The sequence below is a fragment of the Plecotus auritus genome (assembly GCF_963455305.1).
Source record: "Plecotus auritus genome assembly, chromosome: 7".
NCBI classification, from domain to species: domain Eukaryota; kingdom Metazoa; phylum Chordata; class Mammalia; order Chiroptera; family Vespertilionidae; genus Plecotus; species Plecotus auritus.
The window spans coordinates 92,483,666-92,508,778 of NC_137774.1; the positions used below are offsets into that span (position 1 = coordinate 92,483,666).

General features: G+C 47.2%; 1 protein-coding gene across 4 annotated transcripts in view; it reads right to left on the reverse strand.

Moving 5' to 3' along the window:
• The window catches only part of CUX1 (cut like homeobox 1), a 365,895-nt gene that overhangs the window by 41,024 nt on the left and 299,758 nt on the right, over window positions 1–25,113 (reverse strand). For 2 of the 4 annotated variants that reach the window (XM_080682652.1, XM_080682651.1), the window contains exons 19-20: window positions 22,872–23,037; window positions 22,295–22,351 (exon numbers count right to left, since the gene is read on the reverse strand). The exons of the other annotated variants lie outside the window; for them this stretch is intronic. In XM_080682652.1, the coding sequence (XP_080538778.1) occupies window positions 22,295–22,351; window positions 22,872–23,037 (223 nt within the window). The remainder of the gene's footprint in view (window positions 1–22,294; window positions 22,352–22,871; window positions 23,038–25,113) is intronic. 4 annotated transcript variants of the gene reach the window in all.

A 25,113-nucleotide genomic window follows, 5' to 3' on the forward strand; every position in this document is an offset into this window, starting at 1 on the left:
CTGAGATCCCTCCCCGGCCCCGATCATGCACTGGTGGGGTCCCTTGGCCTGGCCTGCACTATCTCTCAATCCGGGACCCTCTGGGGGATGTTGGAGAACCTATTTCAGCCTGATCCCCACAGGCCAGGCCAAGGGACCCCACTGGTGTACGGATCTGTGCACTGGGCCTCTAGTAATTCTATAATTCAGAAGTACCTTACCTAGATTATGATTCACATACTAATTTTGTCCATAATTTCCAGAACAAATCAAATGGATGTATTATTTTAAATGAGGGCTGCCATGATGTGTGGCCACCACAGTGATGACCCTTGATAAGGAGACCTAAAGCCCTAGCTGGCCCTTGGAAGCCCAGGGCTGAGTCTCAGGAACCCAGGCTGGTTCTCACTATAATCCCAGAAGGCTCCAGGCACCCAGACTGGAGAGAAATGACAGAAGAGGAGCACCCCCCTCCCCCCATTTTCTGTCAAACCACAGGTGTTTCTGAAAACCAAGCTTTGTGCCACACTGACATGAACACCAGGAGAGATGGGGTCATGCGTTCCTTTCTTGAGGAGGACCTCTGTCTTGTTTTTGCATGTGCCCAATGGGGAGTGCCACCTTGTGCTCTGTGGAGGGTAGTCCCTTCTGGCCTCTCTGTTAGGATTACCCATTACACCAGGCATTTATTCTAGTTTTGGGATGTCTGGAATAAAGGCTTTGGCCATTTCCTAATCTTATCTAATAAAGAGGGAATATGCTAATTGACCATCACACTCTAAAAAATATGGCGGTGCCCACAGCCAATAAGGAGGGAATATGCTAATTGACTACCACACCCTCAAAGACAGTGGCACCCGTCCCCTCAGCCCCACCGAGGTGGCAGATGTGCAGCACGGTCGGGCCCGCCCCCAGATGGGTCCGGCTGCTCCGTGTGCCTGCCTCTGGTGTCCCCCAGTCCCCTCAGCCCCCCAGGGCTGGCCCGAGGCGCAGGCAAGCCTTGGATGGTGGCTGCCCAGCAGCCCAGGACCGGCCTGAGGCTCAGGTAACCAGGGGCAGCCAAGGCTTGTGCTGCCAGCAGTGGCAGCAGCAGAGGTGTGATGGGGACATTGCCTTCCCCTGATAGCTGGGTCGCCTCCCACCCCTGAAGGCTCCCAGACTGTGAGAGAGGGCCGGCTGGGCTGAGGGACCCCCGCTCCAGTGCATGAGTTTTCATGTACTGGGCCTCTAGTTTTCAAATATAGAGAAAGACTGTGTCCAGGTGGAAAATACAAAGTGACACTGCACTGCTGTCTTATCCACAAGGTAAAATCTGCCTTTGGCTCCGTGTTTTGGCGCTTTCTCTTCCCCCACCCACACTGAGCATGGCACATGGTGAGACCCCCACAGAGCCATGTGGGAGGGGCCAGGACAGGCATTGTCATGTGGGTGCTATGGCCTCAGAGAGATGATAGCTCATGAGGCCAGGCCACTCAGTGAACGTCAGCACATATAGGTGCCCCCCAAATACTTGCTACCTCACTAAACAAAATGTAACACTAAGCAATAAATAAATTACAGTTGATCATATAACTGGAGTATCCTTTGATAGACATATTATATACAGGATACTAACCTATTTTGAACCCAACAAAATAAAAAATGTATTCTAAATACAAGTGATATTTTGTATAAATACTTAGAAGGCTAAAATCTCAAATAAAACAACTGCAATTCAACCAACAAACCCGATTATTGTCCTAGACTGGTACAGAATTCCACCAGTGCATAAACCTATGTCCTCAATCTGGAAAATCAGGTTAAAAAATAACAACACTGTTTTATGAAAGATGTAAAAGAGGCAGACATAACGGCAGAAATGGTCCATATAAATCTTTAAGGCAATATGAATCCTACAAATCGGATTTCTTCTCTCTGCTCACCTCCAGGTCATCAGACAACTGGATATAAAACCCAGCAAATGTTATTTTTGTATCTGAAGCAGCAAAGGAATTGTACTGTAAATTTGCCCTGATTCACCCATGCGAGGGACCAATTTGGCAGATCATCCATCTTGCTCACTGTATACTGTCAAGGATGGCATGAATTCCCCACATGATAAACAGATTTCTTCTCAGGTTTGTGTCCTTTAACCCACAGCAAGGTCAAAATCATGGCTGCCTGGCTAACAAACAGCATGGTGCCAGTGCCCTAGTGCTCTCCCCATTTTGTTCTGGGTGCTGGCTGAGGCAGAGCTCCCTGAATAACTCAAGCGGCAGTGCAGTCCCTTCTCCCAGGCATTCTCCGCAAGCTGTTCACATGCATTTTTTGCCATAAAGAACCCTTAAGAGAACAGAGGCACTCACCACATGTGACCGGCTCGTGGCTACAGACAAAGACAAACCCCCAAGATCAAAACCTCATGTGGGCCTGGAAATGTACTGGGCCATCTTGTGTCTGCACCTCCATTCTGAGTCTGTGTCTAAAATGTAACAGACAACTTGAAGCTGAGTGAGCTTTCTGGGGAACAATTACTCACCGACAGATACACGTGCCCACAGACGCCGGTGCAGGTCACAGAAAGCAGAATCTGGACCACATTTTTGGATAGGCACAGACAGATTGAAACAGCAAACATCCATTGGAGATACCAAGGAATCCACACGCCCAGAGCATCACGGAAAGGAAGAGTCATTCTTTAGAAAGCTATTTCTAGTAAGCACACAGCTCCTGAGGCAGGACTGGCACTACAAAACCATTAATGAGCTCCCACAGCCCCTGGCAAGGTGGCCAGGCCCCTGGGTCTGGGGAGGACAGGTGCTTGCTTGTCTGACTCACCATCATCACAGATAAGAAACCTAACTCAACAGAAAAGAAAAAATTTTACTTTCTTTTCTTTTCAAAAAATTAGCAAATGGATCCCTCTGATTAAAACAATACTTTTTTTTTTTTTTTTTTTTTTTTAAAGAATAAGGCTTTGCTTCACAACATGTGCTTAAAAATAATTAAGAAGAAAAACGAGGAATCCTAGGCTTGGCATTAACACACTGAACTTGGGGATGAAAGCTACCTCTACGAGCCAGCTACGTTAACTTGAATAGGATTCTTCACTTCTTGGAACATCCTGGTTTCCGTGACTGAAAAATGCAGACAGCATTGTATTGAGGAACTAGCCTGCCACAGAGTTGTTGCTATGAAACACAATCTGAATTTGATGTTAAGAAAAAGAGCAGTTATTAAATGTATTTGTTTATATAAAGGTCCCTTACATTCAACACAAATCACCTCATGATTTATTACTATTTGTTCCACAGTGCCTGGCACAAGACTGAGATGCTGGTGGTAGACTCAAAGGCTACATTGTATATGATACCATTTAGATGACATTCTGGAAAAGGTAAAACTATAGGGACAGAAAACAGATCAGTGGTTGCTAGGGGTGAGGGGCAGGAGTTGACTACAAAGGGGCATGAGGGAATTCTGGGGGAAGATGGAATTATTCTATATCTTGGTTGCCAAAATTCTTGTAAGTTATACTTCAATATAAAGTTAGGAAAAAAGTGCTGGTGGAAAGAATAAATGAAGATGTGTCATTCCATCCATTCTTTCACTCATTCCCTAAGTCTATTGAGTTAGGCCAGTGGTTGGCAAACTGCGGCTCGCGAGCCACATGCGGCTCTTTGACCCCTTGAGTGTGGCTCTTCCACAAAATACCACAGCCTGGGCGAGTCTATTTTGAAGAAGTGGCGTTAGAAGAAGTTTAAGTTTAAAAAATTTGGCTCTCAAAATAAATTTCAATCGTTTACTGTTGACATTTGGCTCTGTTGACTAATGAGTTTGCCGACCACTGAGTTAGGCATTTGGGAATATGGCAGTGAATGGGCAAACGTGGCCCTGCCTTGTTGGAGCTCACACCCATATAGAAGGTGGTCATTAAATAGAAGTAACTACAGGGCATGAATGTCTTGATGGGAGACAGATGGGGGAAGCATACAGCTGTGGCCTAGGGATCAGAGAGACCTACTGGTAGAGTAACATTTCAGGTAGACATCAGACATGAACAGGAAGCATCCAGGTAAGTCAGGAAGAGTAAGAGTGGCAAAGAAAGAGGTAGATTGTTCCAGACATGTGATTGGTTTGACACATGAGTTTGGTCAGCAAGAACAGAAGGCAGCCCTGACCGGTTTGGCTCAGTGGATAGAGTGTCAGCCTGTGGACTCAAGGGTCCCAGGTTCGATTCCAGTCAAGGGCATGTACCTTGGTTGCGGGCACATCCCCAGTGGGGGGTGTGCAGGAGGCAGCTGATTGATGTTTCTCTCTCATCAATGTTTCTAACTCTCTCTTCCTCTCTGTAAAAACATCAATAAAATATATTAAAAAAAAAAAAAAAAGAACACAAGGCAGCTCACGCCATGTGAGAACACAGGGAAGAGAAGGCCATCTATGAACCAGGAAGCTGACTCATCAGACACAGAACCTATTGGCATCTTGATCTTGGACTTCTCAGTCTGCAGAACTTGGAGAAAAAAAAAAAGAACAACAACAACAAAGAACACAAGGCAAAGAGATACTCCAGGGGCAGAGCCTCTGAATTAGGGTCCTGTACTGGGGAGCCAGGGAAAGGTCCTTCACCCTGGCAATGCTTTGCTTCTGGGGACACAAAAGGGCACTAAAATATGTACTGAGGCCTTGTCTGAAAGAGCAAAAAACTGGAAATAGTGTCTATCACTAGAAGACTCGCTCTCCAGATTGTGGCATACTTATACAATACACTGTGTGCTATAAACAGCAGTGAGAATGTCAGGACTGGGGCCACATGCATCCAAAGCACAGCGGTGAGCCCACAGAGCAAGGTGTAGAACAAAACAGAGCAGAACGTTAGCACGCATGCTGGCCGTTTGCCTGTACTGTATGTTGTGGTGTCTGCCTGGAACATACAAGGATGTCAAGTGATGCACAGGAATGATAAAGAGCAAGGAGGGATAGACCGTAGCTGACTTCTAGGAGGGATGAATTTGGGATGGGGCTTCGGCTCTACCTTTAATGTTTTACTTCTTTTAAAAATATAGGATTCAATTAGAACCAAAAGATAAGGTTAAAGTTGGGTGATGATGAGTACATGGGCATTCATTACATTATTCTGGAATTTTATGTTTCAAATATTATAGACCTAACATAAAAAAGTCAGAAAGCAAATAAGCTCATTGTCACTTCAGTAGAGAATGAACTTGCCAATACCAAGGTTGGGGCAGGAGGTCCTGAGGAGGCTGTAGTGTTGTCTGGACACAGTGGTTGGTGGCTTGGAGGAGGGCAGGGAGTGGAATGGGGAGAGGTATATAGGTTCAAGAGAGGTTAAGGAGGTAGCTTCATCAGGACTTGGGGACTGAGTGTCTGCAGGGAGAGGGCTGAGGAAGGGGGAGAAAATTGGTGCTTTCTACATTGGGGCCTGCAAAACTGGGTATGCGGGGTGCCATTCTGGGAGAGGCTGCACTGCAGCAGGGGTGTCTTGGGAAGGAAGACATCATTTGTGACAGCAGCTAGTATTTAAGCTAAGATTTCCTGTGCACTCACTGTGTGCCAGGCACTGTGCAAAGGCTCATGGGAATGAACTAATTCAATCCTCACTACCACCTCACTATGTGAGGCAGGCATATCCACTTCCCTCTTTTGACAGACATAAGATATTGTGCCCAGAGCTGCACAGCCAGAAACTAGTCAAATGTTCCATTTTCTAAGCATCCCACCTGTACAGTTGGATGATGCCTGCACCTGTGTGGCCGTTAGTGGCGGAGTGACCAGACATGGTTTCTCTACACTCCACATATCAATGTGCATGAGCCTAAAAAACATGATGATGAGCCACAAAAAGCCAATCCACTCACATACTGTTTCATTCAATTCTCATGTCAGTCCTGAGGCAGAAATATAAACCCTGCACTCCAGGTGAGGAGACTGAAGTTCAGAGAGGCAACAGGACTTGGCCCAGGTCAAATGGACTTAACCAGATCTGAACTCAGCTGGGAAGCATTCCAGCCTGGTGGTTACCCTGTTGTGGCCTTTGAAGGATCTGAACCAGATCAGAAGAGGAAAGCCTCCATGTTCCTATCCATCCTGTCTGCCACTCACTGAAGTACCATGACAGCCTCCTGCATTCTCTTCGCTCACTCACTCACTCACTCACTCACTCACTCAAACCTTTTTAAAGTACCTACTTTGTGTCATGGACTCTGCTAGGCAGTGAAGATAAATTAGACACAAACCTTGCTTTCAAAGAGTCTGCAGCCTGCAGGACTGGAACAACAGAAAACGGGTAATTTGCATATTTGAAAAGCCCAGCTAATGGTCCACCTATCCAATTTTGACAGCAATAGCAAAGTGTTACATTTAAAAAGTGATCTGTGTGGATTCATTTCTTTTTGCAAGGCTTCAAATCTTCCTAAGAGTTGCTTGGTTAGTAAGACACAGAAAGTAGAGACAGTGACTTGCCCTCTGAAATACACAAGCCATTCAGAAACTATAAAAGGATTATGAAAAATATTATATTCCAAAAACAGCAGGCAAACAACAGCTGCCTTAAGTTTTCAATAGAAGCCAACTGAAAACACACACCCACCATAATTTTCAGAGGCAAATCTCTCTGCAGTTTATCCGACCCACTGTTTAAATTTCCATACTCAGCCCTCTATCTGCAGTAATAATAACCCAAATTCCATTTAGTGTTCATTTGAGCAGTCAGGATAAAGTCATTTCTTATTATCTCCCCACTGTGTAAAAAACAGCTTGAAGGTAGGAAGTCAGCAAGCATTTTCACCAAAAAAGTAATTATTGTAAGTGACATTTTTACTGCTGGCATGCCATAAGGCGAACTGTGCATTCAGAAGGACAAGTTGCTGAAACAAAATGACAGGGTACTCTGTGACATTCTGACAAGAACCCAAACATTATTTAACTGGCGGCTGGTCTGATGCACCACTTTTCATTATGTCCATAGTTTAGGCTTTGAGCCTGTGCCAAACCAGGAAATTCCAAGTGCCTATAAAGACAGACAAGGATGGAAAGATGGGAGAAAGGATGAAGGCTGGGGCCAGAGAGGGGTTAGAGAACAGAGAGGGGAAGCAGCATGGTCCTGGCCGGGCACATGTAAATGTGAATGAGGGAGGAAATTAAGGACAAGAGGAAAGGGAGTGCAAGGAGAGGCAGAGAGAAAGATGGAGCCAGAAGGGACAGGAGACTTGGCAGCTGCAAGTGGCACGATAGTGCCAGGAAGTGCAGAAGGTTCTGAGTGCCCGGTGCTGGCATCCTCTGTCCAATAGGAGCCCCGGTGGCCTGGAAGGACCTTGCCCAGCTTGAGGGCCTTTCCAGCTGACAGTGCTGACAGCTTCAAAGGCCACAACAGGGTAACCACCAGGCTGGAATGCTTCCCAGCGGAGTTCAGATGTAGAGACTGAGATGGAGACACTAACCCTGTGCCGAAAGGCGGGGACTTGATCACAGCCTCCCACGGTTCTTCTCTGAAGAGACCCACCACCAGAGGTGTTTTAGCTAAACAGTCTCTTTAAAATAATGAGGTTCTCTGCTTCAGGCTCTCTGCTTTAAAGGTGGAAAGCCACCTAATTTAGTCACAAACTGGTCAGACCTGTGCCATCCAGGATTGCAAGACCCTCTCAATGACAAGTTCCAACATCTCCGAACACCAGACCTTTCCTTGGTGGCAGTGGCAGCCTGAACCCCGCTTCTGGGGCTCTCAGCTGACACTCACGGCCACCCTACTTCTACAGTCACATATCTTCGTTAGACACAGCCAATATGGAAACATGGAGGTTTCTGCTTTTGCATATGAGTGGTATTTTGACTGATTAGCAGGAATTTGAAACAAAATACCTGGATACTTTAATAGATGTCACAGACATACAGGAGCCTTCCACACCCCTCCTACCACAGGGGAGAGAAACAGAAGTAATCTGACAACACAGTAAGGTCTATCAGAAGCCCCCGCAGTGCCACACGACAAAACAGCCTCCTTCCCAGGGCCTGCACCTGATGCCTCGGGGAGAGAAGGGAGGGGTCTCACTGCCTCAGGTCCCACTCCTGTGGGCTCCAGGGGGTTGGGGAGAGGCTCCTTAACCTCAGGGTAAGGTCCATTCCCAAATGACACCAAACATCAGAGCACACCCAGGCTGGAGCCACCCCTTCTTGCCGCCTGGGGTTAGCAATACTCTTGGCCTTCAGTCAGCCTGGGCATTGCTGTAAATCACCAAAAATCTCAGCAATGCTACCAAATCACCCTCCCCCCCCCCCCCCCCCAATAGCAGAAAAGAGTAACCTAAGAAAGGCCTGGAGGGAAGACCTGGGAGGAGCCAGAGGGGCTGGTGGGACCCTCTACTGTCCCAGGAAGGGTAGCCGTCCCTTCTACTTTCTTCTGTAAAAGGGAAGAGCAATGATTTCTCTCCTGCACACATCCTAACCCCCTGCCAGGGCTGAAGTAAGGTTAGGTAAGATGAGATAAAGCCCTTGGCACACAGGTGCTGGTGTGTGTGAACAACACATTTTTAAAAGTCTGCCTAAGGAACTCTTCTTCGGAAAAGACAATACTGCTGGGAAAATGGAAGGCAGCAGGAAGGAAGGAAGACCAAATATGAGATGGATTGACTTCACAAAAAAAGCCCTGGGCATGTGTCTACTGGAGCTGAGCAGTGCTGCTCAGGACAGGACACTGTGCACATCACTCATTCACAGTGTCGCCTGGAGTCGGAGCCAACTCAATGGCACGTAACACACAAGGAACTCTTACAGTGACACAAAAGCCAACATATTTTACTAACAGAAAACCTGTTTAATAAAAGCAAGGTTTCTATTTAACTCATGCCATTTATAGCTTATCTCCCTAAACTTGACTTCTAAGCCACTTGAAGATAGGGCCTGTGTCTTTCATTCAAAAAGGGACCCTCTAAGTGCTGGGGGTCAGACAGTGGTGGACCAGGAAGATATCATCAAGCAAGTTACTGTTACAAAGACCCTGCAACGAGGGCTAGGCCAGGGATGTATAGGGGTAGTGTGTGCTCACACACTGTGGCATTGAAGGATGAGGCTGGGATTGGGCATGGAGGTGTGCCAAGGCCTGAGGTGGGGGGAAAGAAGAGACGGGGGCTGGCCACACACTAAGGAGGTGAGACTTTAGCTCTAGGGAACAGGCTGTGGTAGGGGAGTGGCCCAGCTGGACATGTGATCTGGAAGTAGGGTTTTACCTGTAGTACTGTAGATAAAAAAATGACTCGAGGCTTGAGCTAGGGCTGGGGCTATGGAAATTGAAAAAAGAAAAATCTGACAGTGTGTGTGTATTTTGGGGGTGGGGGGTGGGGAAGAAGGTGTAAGAGGGAAAGAAAATGGAGGTGGGCTGCTTGGGGACAGGGGAGCTTGCATGAGTCCAGGAATGCCAGAGGGAGAGCTGTTCTGGAGAGACAGGCTGAACTCAATTTTTGGGCATTTCATTGGAGGGGGTGATGAATACATGGGTCTTGCGGGAGGTCTGAACACCAAGGGAGGACCCTGGACCAGCTGTCCTTGGCTGGTCACCTTGGCCTGGTGTGCAGAACAGGGGTGCAGGAGATGCTGGCCGCTGTGTTGCTGCAAAGTCGCTCAGAGATCTACAGATACTCGGCAACTGCCATCATAAACCATCTTGTGCCACCTGGTGCTTCTCTCACTCAGGATTATTTTCCATTTACCTGTTTTCTCCCCAAACTGGGAAAGTACACGGGGGAGAAAATGATCTTAGCAAATCTGCGCTGACTTAAGACACCTAGCGATGCTGCCGGGGTGCTGTGGTCCCGTGGCTGCACCTCGGGCCTGAGCTGAGCGGGAACTGGCCCGTGGGGTGGGGCACTGCAGGGATTCAGGATGTATATTTGCTCCCCCGCAGGCTTAGTTATTTTTCTTGTGTATCTTTTATCAGCTCTTATGGAAATACCCATGTCAAAAGGAGAGTTTGGGAACATTCAAAATTAAGTTACAATTCAACTCCCGCCATGAATGGAGTCTGGCAAGGCCGCAGAAGTGACCCAGGGTGACAGAGGCAGTCCTGCTTCAGGAGCACATAGCTCACCCTATTCCGAGCTTTTCTATAGATCCGTAGTGATTTATTTACTTTTCTTTATTTTTAAAAAAATTTAATAAATCTTTATTGTTCAGATTATTACAATTGTTCTTTTCCCTCCCATAGCTCTCCTCCACCCGGTTCCCACCCCATCCTCTGCCCTTACCTCCCTCCCACTGTCCTCATCCATAGGTGTACGATTTTTGTCCAGTCTCTTCCCACACCCCCACACCCCTTTCCCCCCAAGAATTGTCATTCCACTCCCTTTCTATGCCCCTGATTCTATTATATTCACCAGTTTATTCTGTTCATCAGATTTTTTATTCACTTGATTTTTAGATTCACTTGTTGATAGACATTTGTTGTTCATAATTTTTATCTTTACCTTTTTCTTCTTCTTCCTCTTCTTAAAGAATACCTTTCAGCATTTCATATAATACTGGTTTGGCAGTGATGAACTCCTTTAGCTTTTTCTTATCTGTGAAGCTCTTTATCTGCCCTTCAATTCTGAATGATAGCTTTGCTGGGTAGAGTAATCTTGGTTGTAGGTTCTTGCTATTCATCACTTTGAATATTTCTTGCCACTCCTGTCTGGCCTGCATAGTTTCTGTTGAGAAATCAGCTGACAATCGTATGGGTGCTCCCTTGTAGGTAATTAACTGTTTTTCTCTTGCTGCTTTTAATATTCTCTCTTTGTCTTTTGCTCTTGGCATTTTAATTATGATGTGTCTTGGTGTGGTCCTCTTTGGATTCCTTTTGTTTGGGGTTCTGTAGGCTTCCTGGACTTGTAAGTCTATTTCTTTCACCAGGTGGGGGAAGTTTTCGGTCATTATTTCTTCAAATAGGTTTTCAGTATCTTGCTCTCTCTCTTCTTCTGGCACCCCCATAATTCGGATGTTGGTACGCTTGAGGTTGTCCCAGAGGCTCCTTACACTATCTTCATATTTTTGGATTCTTTTTTCTTTTCCGGTTGAGTGTTTTTTGCTTCTTTGTATTTCAAATCTTTGACTTGATTCTTGCGGTCCTCTAGTCTGCTGTTAGGTGTCTGTATAATATTTTTTATTTCAGTCAGTGTATGTTTAATTTCTAGTTGGTCCTTTTTCATATCCTCGAGGGTCTCGTTAAATTTATCGGCTTTTTCTAGGAAATTCTTGAAAAACCTTATAACCGTGGTTTTGAATTCTATATCCAGTCGTTTGTTTTCCTCCATTTCTTTCGTTTGTGATCTGTTTCTTTGTCTCCACATTTTCGCTGCTTCCCTGAGTTGGTAGAGTAGCTTTGTGTGGTAGGTGTCCTATAGGGCCCAGTGGCTCAGCCTCCCCCAGTTACCTGAGGTGGACACTTTTGGTGCACCCCTTTGTGGGCTGTGTGCACAGCCTTGTTGTAGTTAATTCTTGATTGTTGTTGGTATCACTAGGAGGAATTGACCTCCAGGCCAATTGGCCGTAAGGATCAGCTGTGTCTATGCTTGGAGAACTTCTGTGCTGGAGACACCCTTATTAGACAAGACTTGCAAAATTGCAAAAGCCTCTGTGCTCAGCTTGGATGGGGTGGAGTCTCAGGGCAGAGCAGACAGCCTTGGCTTCCCGTCAGCCCTGCCCTATGAGGCCCCTGGGTCTCAGTGTCCCTCGGTAATCGCTGCAAGCACCTCTGAGAGAAAGCTGCCCTCGAGTTTCGCCCGCTGCCAGACAGTCCAGTTTCTCCCCGAATGAGTCTGGGTTCCCAGAAACTCTCCCGGAACTGGAGTTCAGTGCAGTTGGGAGCTTCCGTATCCCTCCTGCTTTAGGAAGCCAGCCGTGCACTCAGCCGCCCGTGCTCTCCGTGTGCGCGCGTCTCCGTACCTCAGTCTTTTGCAGCTCCTCTGAGTCTCAATGTGCTTTCCTCTTTCCTTCTAGTTGTAGAATTTCCACTCAGCCAGCTTTCCTGTAGTTCTGGATGGTGTCCGTTTTGTCTTTTTGTTGTAGTTTTAATATTATTGGGCGAGGCAGCAGTTCAGTTGTTTACCTATGCCGCCATCTTGGCTTCTTCAGATCCGTAGTGATTTAGAAATAATACCTTCAAATTACTTTCGATAACCTTATTACCGAACCAGCTGTGTGTATGAACACTTAGCAATGCGTCCCTGTGCATTCAGAGAAAATGTATGTCATACAAAGTCTAAATATATATTACTGAGGTGGGAAAAAACAAACCCTCTAGTTAAATTGCTTTGCTGTAATCAAAGATTAATTACTGTGTGAGTGTGTGCCTGTGTGTGCGGGCTCATGTTTGTGTCCTCTCTTTTTCTTCAGGGTTCCTTTCTGGCTTTGGGCAAACCTGCCTATCCTTCACTAATAGTTACACTCTCTGGCAGGCAGCTTGCACTTCCATTCTAATAGCAGAATAAATTTTCCCAGATTTCTAAGAGTTGGAGGAGCTAAGGGGTGGTTTTCTTTCTGAGCCTTCTAGGCCTGCCCCTCAGAAACCCTCAAAAACACGGCAGATAGCAGGCTTCAAAGTGCCATCTGTGCAGAGGCTCTAGCACCGGCCCCTAGAGCAGCCTATCCCCTCTCAATAACACAGCCAGGCAGCCTGGCGTGCGGGTGATGATGTCTGGGCTGTGATGGAATGTTCCTTAGAGAATGCATGGCTGACTACAGCTGAGGTGGGCTGTTTCCCGGCATCCCAACAATAGGTAGGTGAGGGAACTTATCTGGCCCCACAAGGGCCGAGGCCGTGCAGAGCAGAACCAAGTGACGTTTTGTCGTCTGCGATGGTATTAGAAAAGCTATTAAGGTACATTATTTTACACATCCTCCCAGTCTCTCCATACTGCTTTACTTAATTTGTGATGAAATTGTTGCGAAAGGGTACTTAATGTAGGACAGTCAGTAAAAGTAATTTATCATCTTCCCGCTTCAGTGCTCACGTTATCAGCGAACTCATTTTCTGCATTCATCATGCAATCAGCCTATTATTTGCATATTAATCAGGCAGTGGACCATGAAAGAACTGCATCCCAGCCAAATGCTGCACTATCTCAGGAGAAACACTCAGTAATTATCACACATCAGTGTTATGATGTGGTAATTGATTATAACATCTTTCTGCTGCCCCTGGGGAGCCCCTCTGCTACCCCAGCTCCAGGCACTCTGGACAGACTGTTCTTTTCCTCCCCAAGTCAGAGGAGCCACTGCTACTCTCTGTGTGCCATTTCTGAGGAGTGTTGATCCTCTCTCCCAATTTCGTGAGGTATTTAAACCACGGGGAACAAAACTGAGGTAACTCAGGAATGAGAGGGTCTAGCCGGAGGATGGCATGTCCCTCTGGACTCTGAGTGTCCTCTGTCCTCAGCCCTTTGGGTCTGGAGGTGCTGCTCTGGCTTCTGGTAAGTTCCCTTAGGGAATGAAATGCTACAACTTCAGTCTCTCCTCATGAAGTTGGTACAAAGGCAGTTTGGCTGCTTTATTTAGGTGCCAAATGACAGACTAATTTTGGCCCTCTTGTAAAGGACAAACGCAACATCTGCCAATTCAGACTCTGGCTATATTTAGGAATCCAGTTCCAAAGGGAAGAAGGAAACAAAATCAAGATGAAGTCAGCGAGGGAGCCTCCCGGCTGCTCCGATCTATCTGGGCCCCTCCTCACTCCTCAAGAGGAGTCTGAGTGTGGCCCCAGGGCCAGTCCGTAAGGGGTTGAAGCCACAGAGAGGGAGAGGACATGACAGCTTAAGGGTAAGGCAATCCTTTGGTAGAGAAAGGCCCTCAGGCCACTGTGTATTTTTTCTTGAATTTAGGTGGGAAGGGGTTTCAAAGCAGCATGGACCTGCATCACAGACCACGTGAATTAAATACCTTCTGTTGCAAAACTTGATAGTCTGACTTTGCCAATGATTTGTGCTAGGTTCCTTCCCTTTCTCCTGTTGATTCCCCAGAAGACACACCAGGATACATCCCAGGGTAACTGAGGTATCTGACTTTCTATTCATTTTTGGTTTTGTCCTAGATTTGATTTTTGATATTTGTCCATTTGTAATTTAAACCCAATTTTGTTCCTGTTTTGCAACACGGCCTTGACTTTTGAGTGTAGCTCCCATCGTGGAGGGATCAAGTCCTTAGGGCTGAGTGACAGCCTGCCTGAACTGGGCGCCCTGCGGCATTTCCAGGGCAGAGAGGCCGTTGGCTGCAGGGCCACGTGTGCTTCTTCCACCTCCTTCTTGACTGGGGGCAGAATGCCTCTCATCCCCGAGCCCTGGCCAGAGCCTTGGTTTTCTCAATCCAGAAGACAGGGGAAATCACGTCCATGATCAAGGATTAAAGGCATTAGCATTGTGCAGGGCACACAAATGATGCAAATATGCCAGTTTCCCCATTTTATTTCAATTACTTTTTTAAAGTTACCTGAGGATTTTTAGGCATTTAAGCTTCTTCATCCTTCCCTAGAACTAAACCACTGAAAACTGAAGTCCTATTTTGCTCCTATGACCTATTTTTGCCTCTTGTACTCAATGATCAATGTACTGTAAATTCGATTTTCCAAAGAAAGTCTACAAGGGAGAGAAAGGAGATGTGTCTAGAGACCTGTGATGAGGGCCTGCTGGGGCTTCCTCCAAAAAGGGAGTTAGGACATGCCAGCACGGAAGATTCAGGCAAAGCAACTGAGAGAACTTGATGGGGAAGGTTCTGCCACTCACCCATGCTAAGAGTCACCCTATGTCCAGACAAGAAGGCCTGGTTCAGCACTGGTTTGCCCCAAATGGCCTGTGTGATGACCTGCAGTCTTACTCTTAAAGCTCAAGATTTTGGGCCAACTTCAAGGAATGGTAGACAGAGGGACAATGTCGAAAGATGGATGGCACTTCAGAGAAACCAAGAATCGAAGAGCTGCATGTAGATCCTCCTTCAGTGGACCCTGGTGCTGGCTGCCACCCAGCAATGTTCACACTTGATAATTTCCATCCAAGGAATGAGTGGCTGGACTTCTTTTCTGTTTCAAAGTCATGACATTTCATGTGTGCAGATACATTATTCTACAGCTATCTGTGCACACAGACAACATATAATGGCAGTAGCTGCAGTGGCAGCTGCTGTTCTGGAGGCTTTTATACACAAACTCACTTAAACCTCCCAACAGTCTCAGGCATAGGTACTTTATTTTTCCTATTTTACAGAAGAGGTCAAGTCACTTGCACAAAGCCACCCAGTCATCAGTGGCAGAGGCAGGGTGAGCCCTCGGCCGTGTGCTCTGAGCCTGCTGGCATACTGCTGCTTATGTGTGCTGGCTACTGCAAGATAGTTTATGTTTTGCTGTAGAAATCAATCTAAACACCTCTCACTAGTAATTGGTTAAATAAAATATGATATATCCCGATACAGAAATTCCCTACAGCTGTAAAAAGAGGGAACTTTATGTACTAACCTAGTAGTCTCCACCATGTATTGCTAGATGAGAAAGCAAAGCCCAGTGCCTGAGTCCTGCCCTTCTGAGGGGAAAATATATCTAATGCATGGGTTCTCTGCAGGAAACTGGGAACATGATCATGTCTGGGGAGGGCATCTGGGGCTGGGGGATGAGGGAGGGTGACTTAGTTTTTAAAAAGGTGGAAGCCCTTTTAAATCTTAAATTTTGTAAAAATGGTACACTTTACTTATTTCCCTTCCCCTCCCCCCATAATAGGAAAAACATTGAAATAAATCTCTTACTTTAACTCTCTCCTCCTTTTTTGGAGAGGCACAGCGACAAATCCCACTCTTGGAGCAGATAACTCTGGGGGCTAATTTATGCTGGAGCAGCCTTTCCCAGGGACATGTGCTGCTTTGAGATGAAACAGAGTTGCTATCTCGCTTAGTGGCCACCCGGCATGCCTGTGCAGGGTCTGCAGGTGCACTGTGCTCTAGGGGAGGACAGGCTGGGCGGGGTGGGCTCGGCTTGTCCCACCCCTGTGTTACAGGCGTGGAAGGGCCTCCACAGTCCCTCTGCCCTCCTGTGTTAATGTTGCAGGGCGCTGTTTCAGGATCACCTGACCAGTCCCCACTGTGAATCCACCAAATGCTGGGGATGGCTGGGAAAGCTGACAAAGCAGTGTCCACACACAGGGAATACAGGGAGCTCATCATGACCAATCACCTTTCAAAGGAACTGTGAGAAGTGCATCCTCCTCTCTTGCAGCTTGCAGGCGGGTGAGGACTGCCCCTGCACTGCCTCGCCCTCCTCTGAGGCTGCTCGTAGGGGCGCTGAGCTGCACAGCCTGCCTCTCATCGCTCTTGAAGAGTTAGCTGCAGACAACCAAACCCCTTTTTACCTTAACTCAGTCAAGATAAGGTAAAAATCACTTAAAAGGCATTGGTGAGAAATAAATACACAGAGTACAGTTTCTAGACCATTTTGGCAGGCACGGGGGAGACGCCTTCCTGATGGCAGAGCAAGACACCACACGGCACCCAAGGTAAGGACCTCCTAGACCTAGACCCAGGGGGATGTGCTCTAACCCCTGCCTCAGCCGAAGGTTCCAGGGCACATACTCCGACCGACCGACCGCCAGCCTCCGCATCTCTCCCCCCATTTGAACAGGGTCTTTCTCTCCATGGGGATGAAGGACCTGCCCTGTGAGCGCTGGGCCATCATAGCCCACTGACTAGTATGCGTCTTTCCCCATGTGTTATCTTTGCTTCTCTACGAAGGTTTTCTGAGCCTCACAAGCCCTACCCTGCAGCATTAGACAATTTCTCTTTGAACTGTCCAGCTTGCCTGGGGCATATTCAGCAGCTGTTGGTACCACCTCAGGTGCCAGGCAGTACTCACACTCCACACTGGAGGCCATGCTGCTGCTGTTGTCTTGAGACACTTGCCTCCGATTGTGGAGATCAAGCAGAGGAAGCTCTTTCCCTGGACACAAATTTGGCCCTTGGTAGTCCACCTGCTAAGGTCTTAGGCAAGGGGTTTCACCTCTGAACTCCAAATACCCTCTTCAGCCTCTAGCTTCTGTCCTGCCTTCTTCAGAACGGGACTGGTGAGAACCTTGGTGAACTGTGCCACCAATCACTGGCCAAGGCTCACCTCCTCTCAAGAAAGAGCCACCACAGGGGAAAGGAGCCACCACTGGGGTGATATGTGGTTTTGGGTGAGCCAATGCCACCAAAGGGGCAGGCCATTAAGGTTACCTTCAAAGAGCAAAGACCCTCCCTTCTATCCCGTGATGTACACCTTTCTTATTATACAAGCCTTAGGGCAGCAATAGCAACAGTATTCTACATAAAGACAAATTCACCCACAATCCATTTTCCTACTGTCACTTTAAAAGAAAAATATAGGGCCTCTGAATTAGGGGCCTCTAATGCTTTCATCTTTTTCAAAAGTTCCCTTTTTGACGTGCAGAGCCTCTCCACCTAGAATGTTCTGCAGAGCTCTGCACCTCGAATGTTCTCCTCCCTGACTCCTTCGCCCTTCACGACCCACTGCCCTCCTCTGGGCTCCCTCAGCGCCACGGGGCCCACCACACACCCGCAGCTATACATAACCGATAACAGACAACAGGAAGGTAGGTTGTGTTTGAATCCAGAAACCTGTCTTTCTGACCTCAGAGTAGAAAATTCCCTTATTATGGCACTCTTGATTAAAAAGAAAAAAAAAAAAAGTCCTAATGCAGGTTACAACCAAGAAAGAAAGAAAGAAAGAAATGAAGGGGCACTTAGTTCTCTTGGCCACCATATCCAGTGGGTGTAGAAGGCTGAACCCCCAGCCAAATGATGCGTAGTGGCCACCTGCGTCGGGAGGGGCATTTTCTAGTTTACATGCACTTTCCAGAATTTTTTCTGTTTTTTGTTCTGTTGTCTATGGTTATGTATAAGTTAGTTACAGTCAAGCCTTTTCTGCTATTCAAAAAACAAGGGTCATAATAATTCTTTTTGGAGAGAACCAACAGTTACTTTCACTGATTTATTCTGATGAAAAAGAAGAGAGAAAAAAATCAAATCAGATCCAGTCTAAGGCAGTGAATGGGGTTCTGCCTGCTTTAGAAAGTGCCATGGATTTTCTGGGGGTGCAACTAGCCCATCCTCTTCCTATTATTGCCTACAAATGCCCCACCCTGATTTAGTCATTAAAACTGAGGAACTGATTGCTTATTCAAGGAAGCTGCATCAAATCCTACTGCTGAGTTAAAAAATCCTGGGCATATTTTCCTGGTCATCTCATGGGCACAAAGCAAGAGATAGTGCATATTAAAAGGACCTGTCCCTAACAAGGGGTTGTGGCCAGTAAATCTCCTGGCTGTGGAAGGCCATGTACAGCACACAGCTCCGTGGTCATCATGTCAGGGAGGGGGTACACATGGGACCACCCACGTTAGAGACGGACTACAGCAGCTGTCTTCTCAAGAGGCAACTGATATTCTGCTGATAGAAAATAACAACATGAGCCACAGAATTTGTCATGGGTGGGGAAGACTTGGAACCCGCAGTTCCTGACCGACACACTGGGAAAAAGCCGGATATTTTGTGATTAATCTGAGGAGAATGGGCCATCCTTTTGCTTGTACAGCTTGCAATAATCCATCTGAAACTGGGGTGGATGATTGTTAGCTACAACGCTGCAACACTCCCATATTAAAAAGTTATAAAGCCAAATGCACTGGGCAACAATCCTCTATCAGATTTCTGTATGTAATGACTAAGGTGGCAGCCAGGAAAATCCGTTCCTCCTCTCACCCCTCCTCCCCTTTAGAGTTGTCTTCTTTCTTCTTCTTCCCTAGGGGCAAAAAGATTAATCACACCAAGAGACTGTGACTATGAAGAGCTTTAAGGAATAAAAAAGAAAAAAAATCCAATGGTTTACTACATCATATCTACCTATCTATGTAACTACCTACAAAGACACCCCCACCCCTGCCCACACACATACCCTTCATTACAGTTCAAGGCTTTCTTCCCTTTAAACGCACTGCTAACTGGTAAGCAATAACTGCATGCCACAGGCAAAGAACACGGTCTTGCTAGACCCCTCTCTCTCCTTCTACATAAGTGTTCCTCCCTTCTGCCCCACCCCCTGCATTGCTATTGCTAAAGCCCTAATCGGGAAGCTAATGGGTGATACCTGGGGTGGAAGACAAACAAAAGGGAGACTTAGAGAATCAATTCCAAAGGACTACCTGCAATTCTACCTTCAAATAGGTTTGCCATATTAGATCAGAATCCCTATATATAACCACTGCCCCACCTTCCCATGACACTGGACATGGGGGATTTGCAAGAAGACAATACAAAAATGTTTGTAGAAAACTAGACTACCAGGAAATATATGAACAGGTAACTCATATGATTGGCATAGAACCTTCTGCACTCCTTAGTCTTCAACAAAAAGCACAGGTTACTAGCTGAAAATGGCACAACTTCCCTTAATATCCAAGGCTATCACCCCAACGCTCAGATCATCAAAGGAGCATTCAGAAATGGTTATAACCACCAAGAGGGAAAAAAATGATGCAATCATTGTTTCTTCTTCTCATAACACTGATTAGCAAGTTTGACATACAAATCATTAAGGAAAATAGAGATGCTGAGAGGCAACAGAGTTAGGCAGAAAGAGGCAGACAGGAATTCTTTAGTGAGGAAAACAGATTCCTGTGTCAGCAGTTTCCTGTTTAGATGAGTGAGGCCATTCCACTCCTGGGGCACCCTATCGCCATGGTAACTAAGCACAGAGCCACACATTGGGTCCATACCATCTTGGCAATAAAACTATAGCTCTTACTGAAGGGCTATGAACAGAAGGCAAGTCTTCCAAAGTCCTGCACCTGGGAGGCTAATCTGACCTCCAGGCTAGTTTGGCAGCCTGAATTCTCACCAATATTCAGGTATAAACCAACTCAGGGTTGGAATTACCTTCCTGGAGCAAAGCTGCCCTGGGGTAGAGACCTCATGGAGCCACCACCAAGGCAGAGCATCCTTCTGGGTCTGGAGTCTCTTGGAAGGATTCTGAGGTAGCCATGGTGAGAACAGGGACTCAGAATCCTGGAGAAATCCTAGGATCAGAGGCCTCACTCCCCTGTTCTGGGGGAGCAATGTTGAATGTTTCCTCAGAGACACTGCTCTTTTAAGCTGTCAAGAAGATTCTGGAGTCTTCTATAGGCATTCATCCCAATGATTTCCATCATTGTAATTCTGTTTTTTGAATCTAAATGCCACATACTGAAAAGCACAACTACTTTAATTCTTTGAAACAATCTTAAAGCATAACACTGATAGTAAAGAAATTTCAAACAAGGAAAACTACCAGCCACAATCCTGCCACTGTGCAAAGATCTTTCTTCCCATTTTGAAGCACTTTCTAGCTTTCTTGATCTAGAAAAGTATTTTTGCATAGCTACCATAATACTTGAAAGTTTGTATTTTCCTAGGATATGAGAAATATTTTTCCATATTTCTCTAGTCATCACCATCACTGTTTGTATGGATGGCTTCCCTACTGCTGACCGACCATGGGTGCACTGGGTAAGTGATCTGCAATCCATTTCCTGTCTTACTGAGATGACACAGGGAGAGGCCCGCCTGCCACTTCTTTACAGAAGACACTGGGAAGTTCTATGATGCTTTCTTTTATCAAGAGGCTCACTGCCTCCCCCTTCCTCCCTCTTCCAATCTGCAGACTCCCCAAGAGTTTTATATCACTTTATTTTATAAAGCAATTTGATAGCTTACAAATATCATTTACATTCCTCTTAGGAGCCCTGTGTGTTTTCCTACATTGGAAATGTGACTGCTGTATGAATGTTCCAGCACGGTAGCGATTACCTGCTATACAACAAAAAGCAAAAAGCCATTCTTCCAAGATTTCTTCGGACACAGAGAAGGTTTTGGCATCGATCATAACCAACTTGGAACTGCAGGAGATTTCCTGTTTTATTTAGGAACAGGGGGTTTTGATCTAAGAAATGTTAGTCACATTCTGCCAAGTTCAGTCCTGACACTGATGGGGTAGCAAAGGCTCTGGAGAGTTTAAGAGGAGGCCAACTTTCTGTTAGAGCAAGAGGCAAGGCTGATTTTCCATGCAAACGTCCGCAAACTTTAGCACAAACAACTATGCCCATTATTTTCCCTGATGAATGTTGAATGTGAGCCAGTACTGCCTAAGTTCTCCAGTACTGGGCCAGCCCAGAAATGAAGGGAGAGGAAGGTCCACCTGATCCTTCTTCAGATGGACAACCACTCCATTTAGATAACCAGCCAAGAAGCCTACAGCTCGGGCAAGATGCAGCCTTCCAACCTCCATTTTGGTCAAAATCAGATGGGATACCTAAAACAAACAAAAAACCCAACCGGGAACTTCGCTGCAACCTACGTGCTGGGGCTACATCTGTGTGTGGGTTTGGCATCTTGCAGTGGTAGCGGCCGCTGCCGCCCAGCTGTTCCCTCACTACACATGTTTTCCCTCGTAAAACTTCCAGCAGGCTGGCGGACTTCACGCTCCTCACTTAGCTTTGTTTGTGTTTTCAATGAATCAATGGGATATGGAGACTAATCAAGATGTTTAGAAAAATAAAGAAAGGAAAAAAGAACAGCTCGTGATGCTGGCTGTTCCTGAAAGCTGGGTGAGAAAAGCTGGGCAGGAAGGACCCGGAAGGGGGTCTAGGAGCATGGGCACGTGGGCCAGCCCTCGGGTGCACAGCAGAGGTGCCACCTCAAGGACCTTACAGATCTCAGATGCCATCTCTGCCCGTATCACAGGCCCTCCATCACCTACTCCCAGGCTGGATCCCTGGCCTCAGCCCCACTCTGCTGTGTCCCTGGCTCTCTATCCAGTCACATGCTGAACTGCGACTCTTCCTGCCTTCATTTTCCTCTTGCTTGAAGGCAGCCTAGAATCTTCCAGAGGAACTTGACTGCCCCTTACCATGACCCCACTGGGAGCGATGCATGCCCATTCCTTGTACCCTCCTATCAATGGAAGTCCCAAGCACATTATCTGTCCTGACTTGAACCACAGCCCCCAGCCATGAACACAAGGCTTTACACCTAGACAGACACACTGATGAGAGAATGTGGCAAGGAGCAAGAAAAGGCTGCAGGAACTCTGTACTCAGCTGCCGATCCTCTCTCTCCCCATCAGAAACTACAACCACGAGGACACAGTTTGCCAACAGCCTACCATGTTTTCAGCTCCCATATCCAGAATGAGGGGCCCTTTGAGTCTCCCTGTTCCCGACCAGAGGACAGGAAAACATGTGGCAGGGAAATATTTCATATAAAACAAGAGGAATCAGCTAGTTACCTGAGCTCACACAGCCCTGCTGCAGAGGGTCCTGTAGTGACGTCACAGAATGGAGGACTAAATAAGAAAAAGGAATACAATTAAATGAGGAAATAAGTCCAGGGGTTTAAAGCTTTCTAATGAACTGAGTTTAGCAGAGGGGGGACAGCATAAAGTCCCAAAGGCCTAAGGGAGGGTTCCCCACTCCTTATGGGAGAGGCCAGAATGCAGGGTCCACACAGGCAGGCAAAGTGCTGCTGGTAGAAGGTAGAACCCTGGCTGGGGAACAAGTGGAGGCTGTCGCCCATCACAGCTTTCACTTCCATGCCTTTGGCTGATCTTTCCTGATCCCCTGATTTAGCTACTTGACTTTTACCTATATTTATGTATAAACAGCATTTCCTTAATTGGTAACTCATTTTCTGCTGCTTATAAAATTAGCTAGGCACAATCTTCTCTCTCCTAAAAAGTGAAGTGAGTCCATAGCAACAGGTGGTGCAGGAAGGGGGGCAGTTCTCTTCTTGCGTGCCAAGTGGCTGGCCGCCTTGTGCCCAGATGCCCCTTCTCCCTCCCTGCAGCAGCCCAGGGCTACCCTCACCTGGCCCCTGCTGCTGTCCTTGGACTGGCAGGACGCCCTGGCCCAGCTCGCCATTTAGCCAGAGCTGCATCCGGATGAAGGGTTCGCGGCCTTTCTGGGTCAGCTTGCTCCATGGCTTCGGCCGGGACAGCATGTCACTGACACTGCCCTGGGACAGGCCCAGCACCTGGAGTGGCAGACAAAGACCATTGCATCAGCACTCAGGGGTGAGCGTGAGGCCGCAAAATGCTGTAGTGATATGCATGGACACTGGGAGGTGTGACAGAGACAGAGGATGCTTCTGGGAGGAGCAGAAAGCCAGTGCTTGGAGAATGGGGATAGCCTGGAGTGGGGAATACTTTTCAAGGTCACCAGTGGGCTGCTGCCCTGGCATGAGAAGCCATAGTTATAGTCACAGCTTTTATCTCCCAGGGAGAGGCAGGCTGGAAAAGGGAGGGGTGGGGTCTTCATCCTGCCAAGGCTGCAGGGTCGTTGTCTTGACAACCCAAGAGGAAACATTGCAATCATCTTGCTCTTCGCTTGGTGGCACCAGGAAAGGCTGAGGTGCTAAAGCCAAGTACCCCTTTAGAGGCAGAAGCAGCAGATACTTGCCAGTCTCTTTTGCTGGTGCTGGGCCAAGTTGGCATTTAGAAAGATTTGCTCTCTCTGATCCCATCCTGCTCTACGGTAGGGGCCCAGAGGTGAGATGGTAGCAACGGGGGAGCCATTCTGGGAGGAAGACGCTGTAGACAATCAGCGAGTTGCACATACATTCCTGGGTTTTCTTATGCTCACATATGGCCATACATATGTATGGGCACAAACACCCGCCACAGGACACAGATGCAGCCCAGGGATATTTAGGGGCTGCATCCGATCAGTCTTTTGAAAAGTTCTCAAGTTTCAGAATAAACTGCACTTGTGGGCCAAACAAGTTCAACACTATTAAGTTTGCTAAATTTAAGGCATGAGCACAAATGTCTATTTAAATGTTCTCAAATGATATTTTTACAACACTGAACTAGAAATTTCAAGGGACTTTAAATTTTCATCCTCATTTCTATTCCCCCATCACCTTTAAAAAAATCAGGACAAAGAGATCACAATCAGATATTGCAAGGATTCATAGCACCACACTGCAACCATTGAAGTGAAGGCAGGACAGTGTGGGGGTAGGGGTGGTTGGGTAGGCCCCTTGAAGGCTACTGCTGACCCAGCCACACACCCTTCAGGGAGGCTGCCTTTTAGGGGAATGAAGCACTTCTCATTATGCTCAGCATTTATTACTTGATCTAAAATGATCCTGGGGTATTATGTTTATCTTATACTAGAGGCCTGGTGGGGGTATAGGAGGGGGTTCCTTAGCCTGGCCTGCGCCCTCTTGTAGTCCGGGAGCCCTCGGGGGATGTCCGTAGGGAGCGGGCCTAAGCCGTCAGTCAAACATCCTTAGCAATGCCTGCGGAGGCCGGAGAGGCTCCCGCCACCACTGTTGTGCTCGCCAGCCATGAGCCCGGCTTCTGGCTGAGAGGCGCTCCCCCTGTGGGAATGCACTGACCACCAGGGGGCAGCTCCTGCATTTAGCGTCTGCCCCCTGGTGATCAGTGCACATCACAGCAACCAGTCGTTCTGCCGTTCAGTCAATTTGCATATTAGCCTTTTATTATATAGGAGGATTTACAGGCCTGGTAAATCCCCATTATCCAGAATCTGGTTACCAGGAAGTGCCAAGAACAGAAAGGGTCTGGGAGCTCATCCACAAGCCACTGTGAGCCAGGGAAGGATGGTGTGGAAACAAGGGCTTCCAGGACCCTGGGCAGCCCTGCCCGGACCATCTCCAGCCATGCATTCCTGGGCAAGTCACTTAATCCCTGCTGGACAGTACCTCAGTGCCCTCTGAATCATGAGAAAGGTGCAATTATGCTTTACATAGCCTTGGTGTTCTCTGCACGCTGGTCGTCTTTCTTTGTTGTCAGATCCCTTTTTGGCCAAAGAAGCCTGCAGAGGTGCCTCTGGGCTGCACTTGGCAGCAGAGGCAGGCCTTTAATTCAGTCACCTGTCAGCTTGCGGCACGTAATCAGTTAACTTCCCTGAGCCTCGGTTTCCTTGGCTGTTCAATGGCAACTTTACCATCCCACTCACAGTGTGATTAAGTGGTCTAAAGGAGCACAGTTGGTGAGAGGGTCTAGCCCAGATCCTGGTCCCCAACGGGATGCAGCAAAGGGAACATTCACCAGCCAGCCTTTCCAGAAGTTTGGGAGTGGAC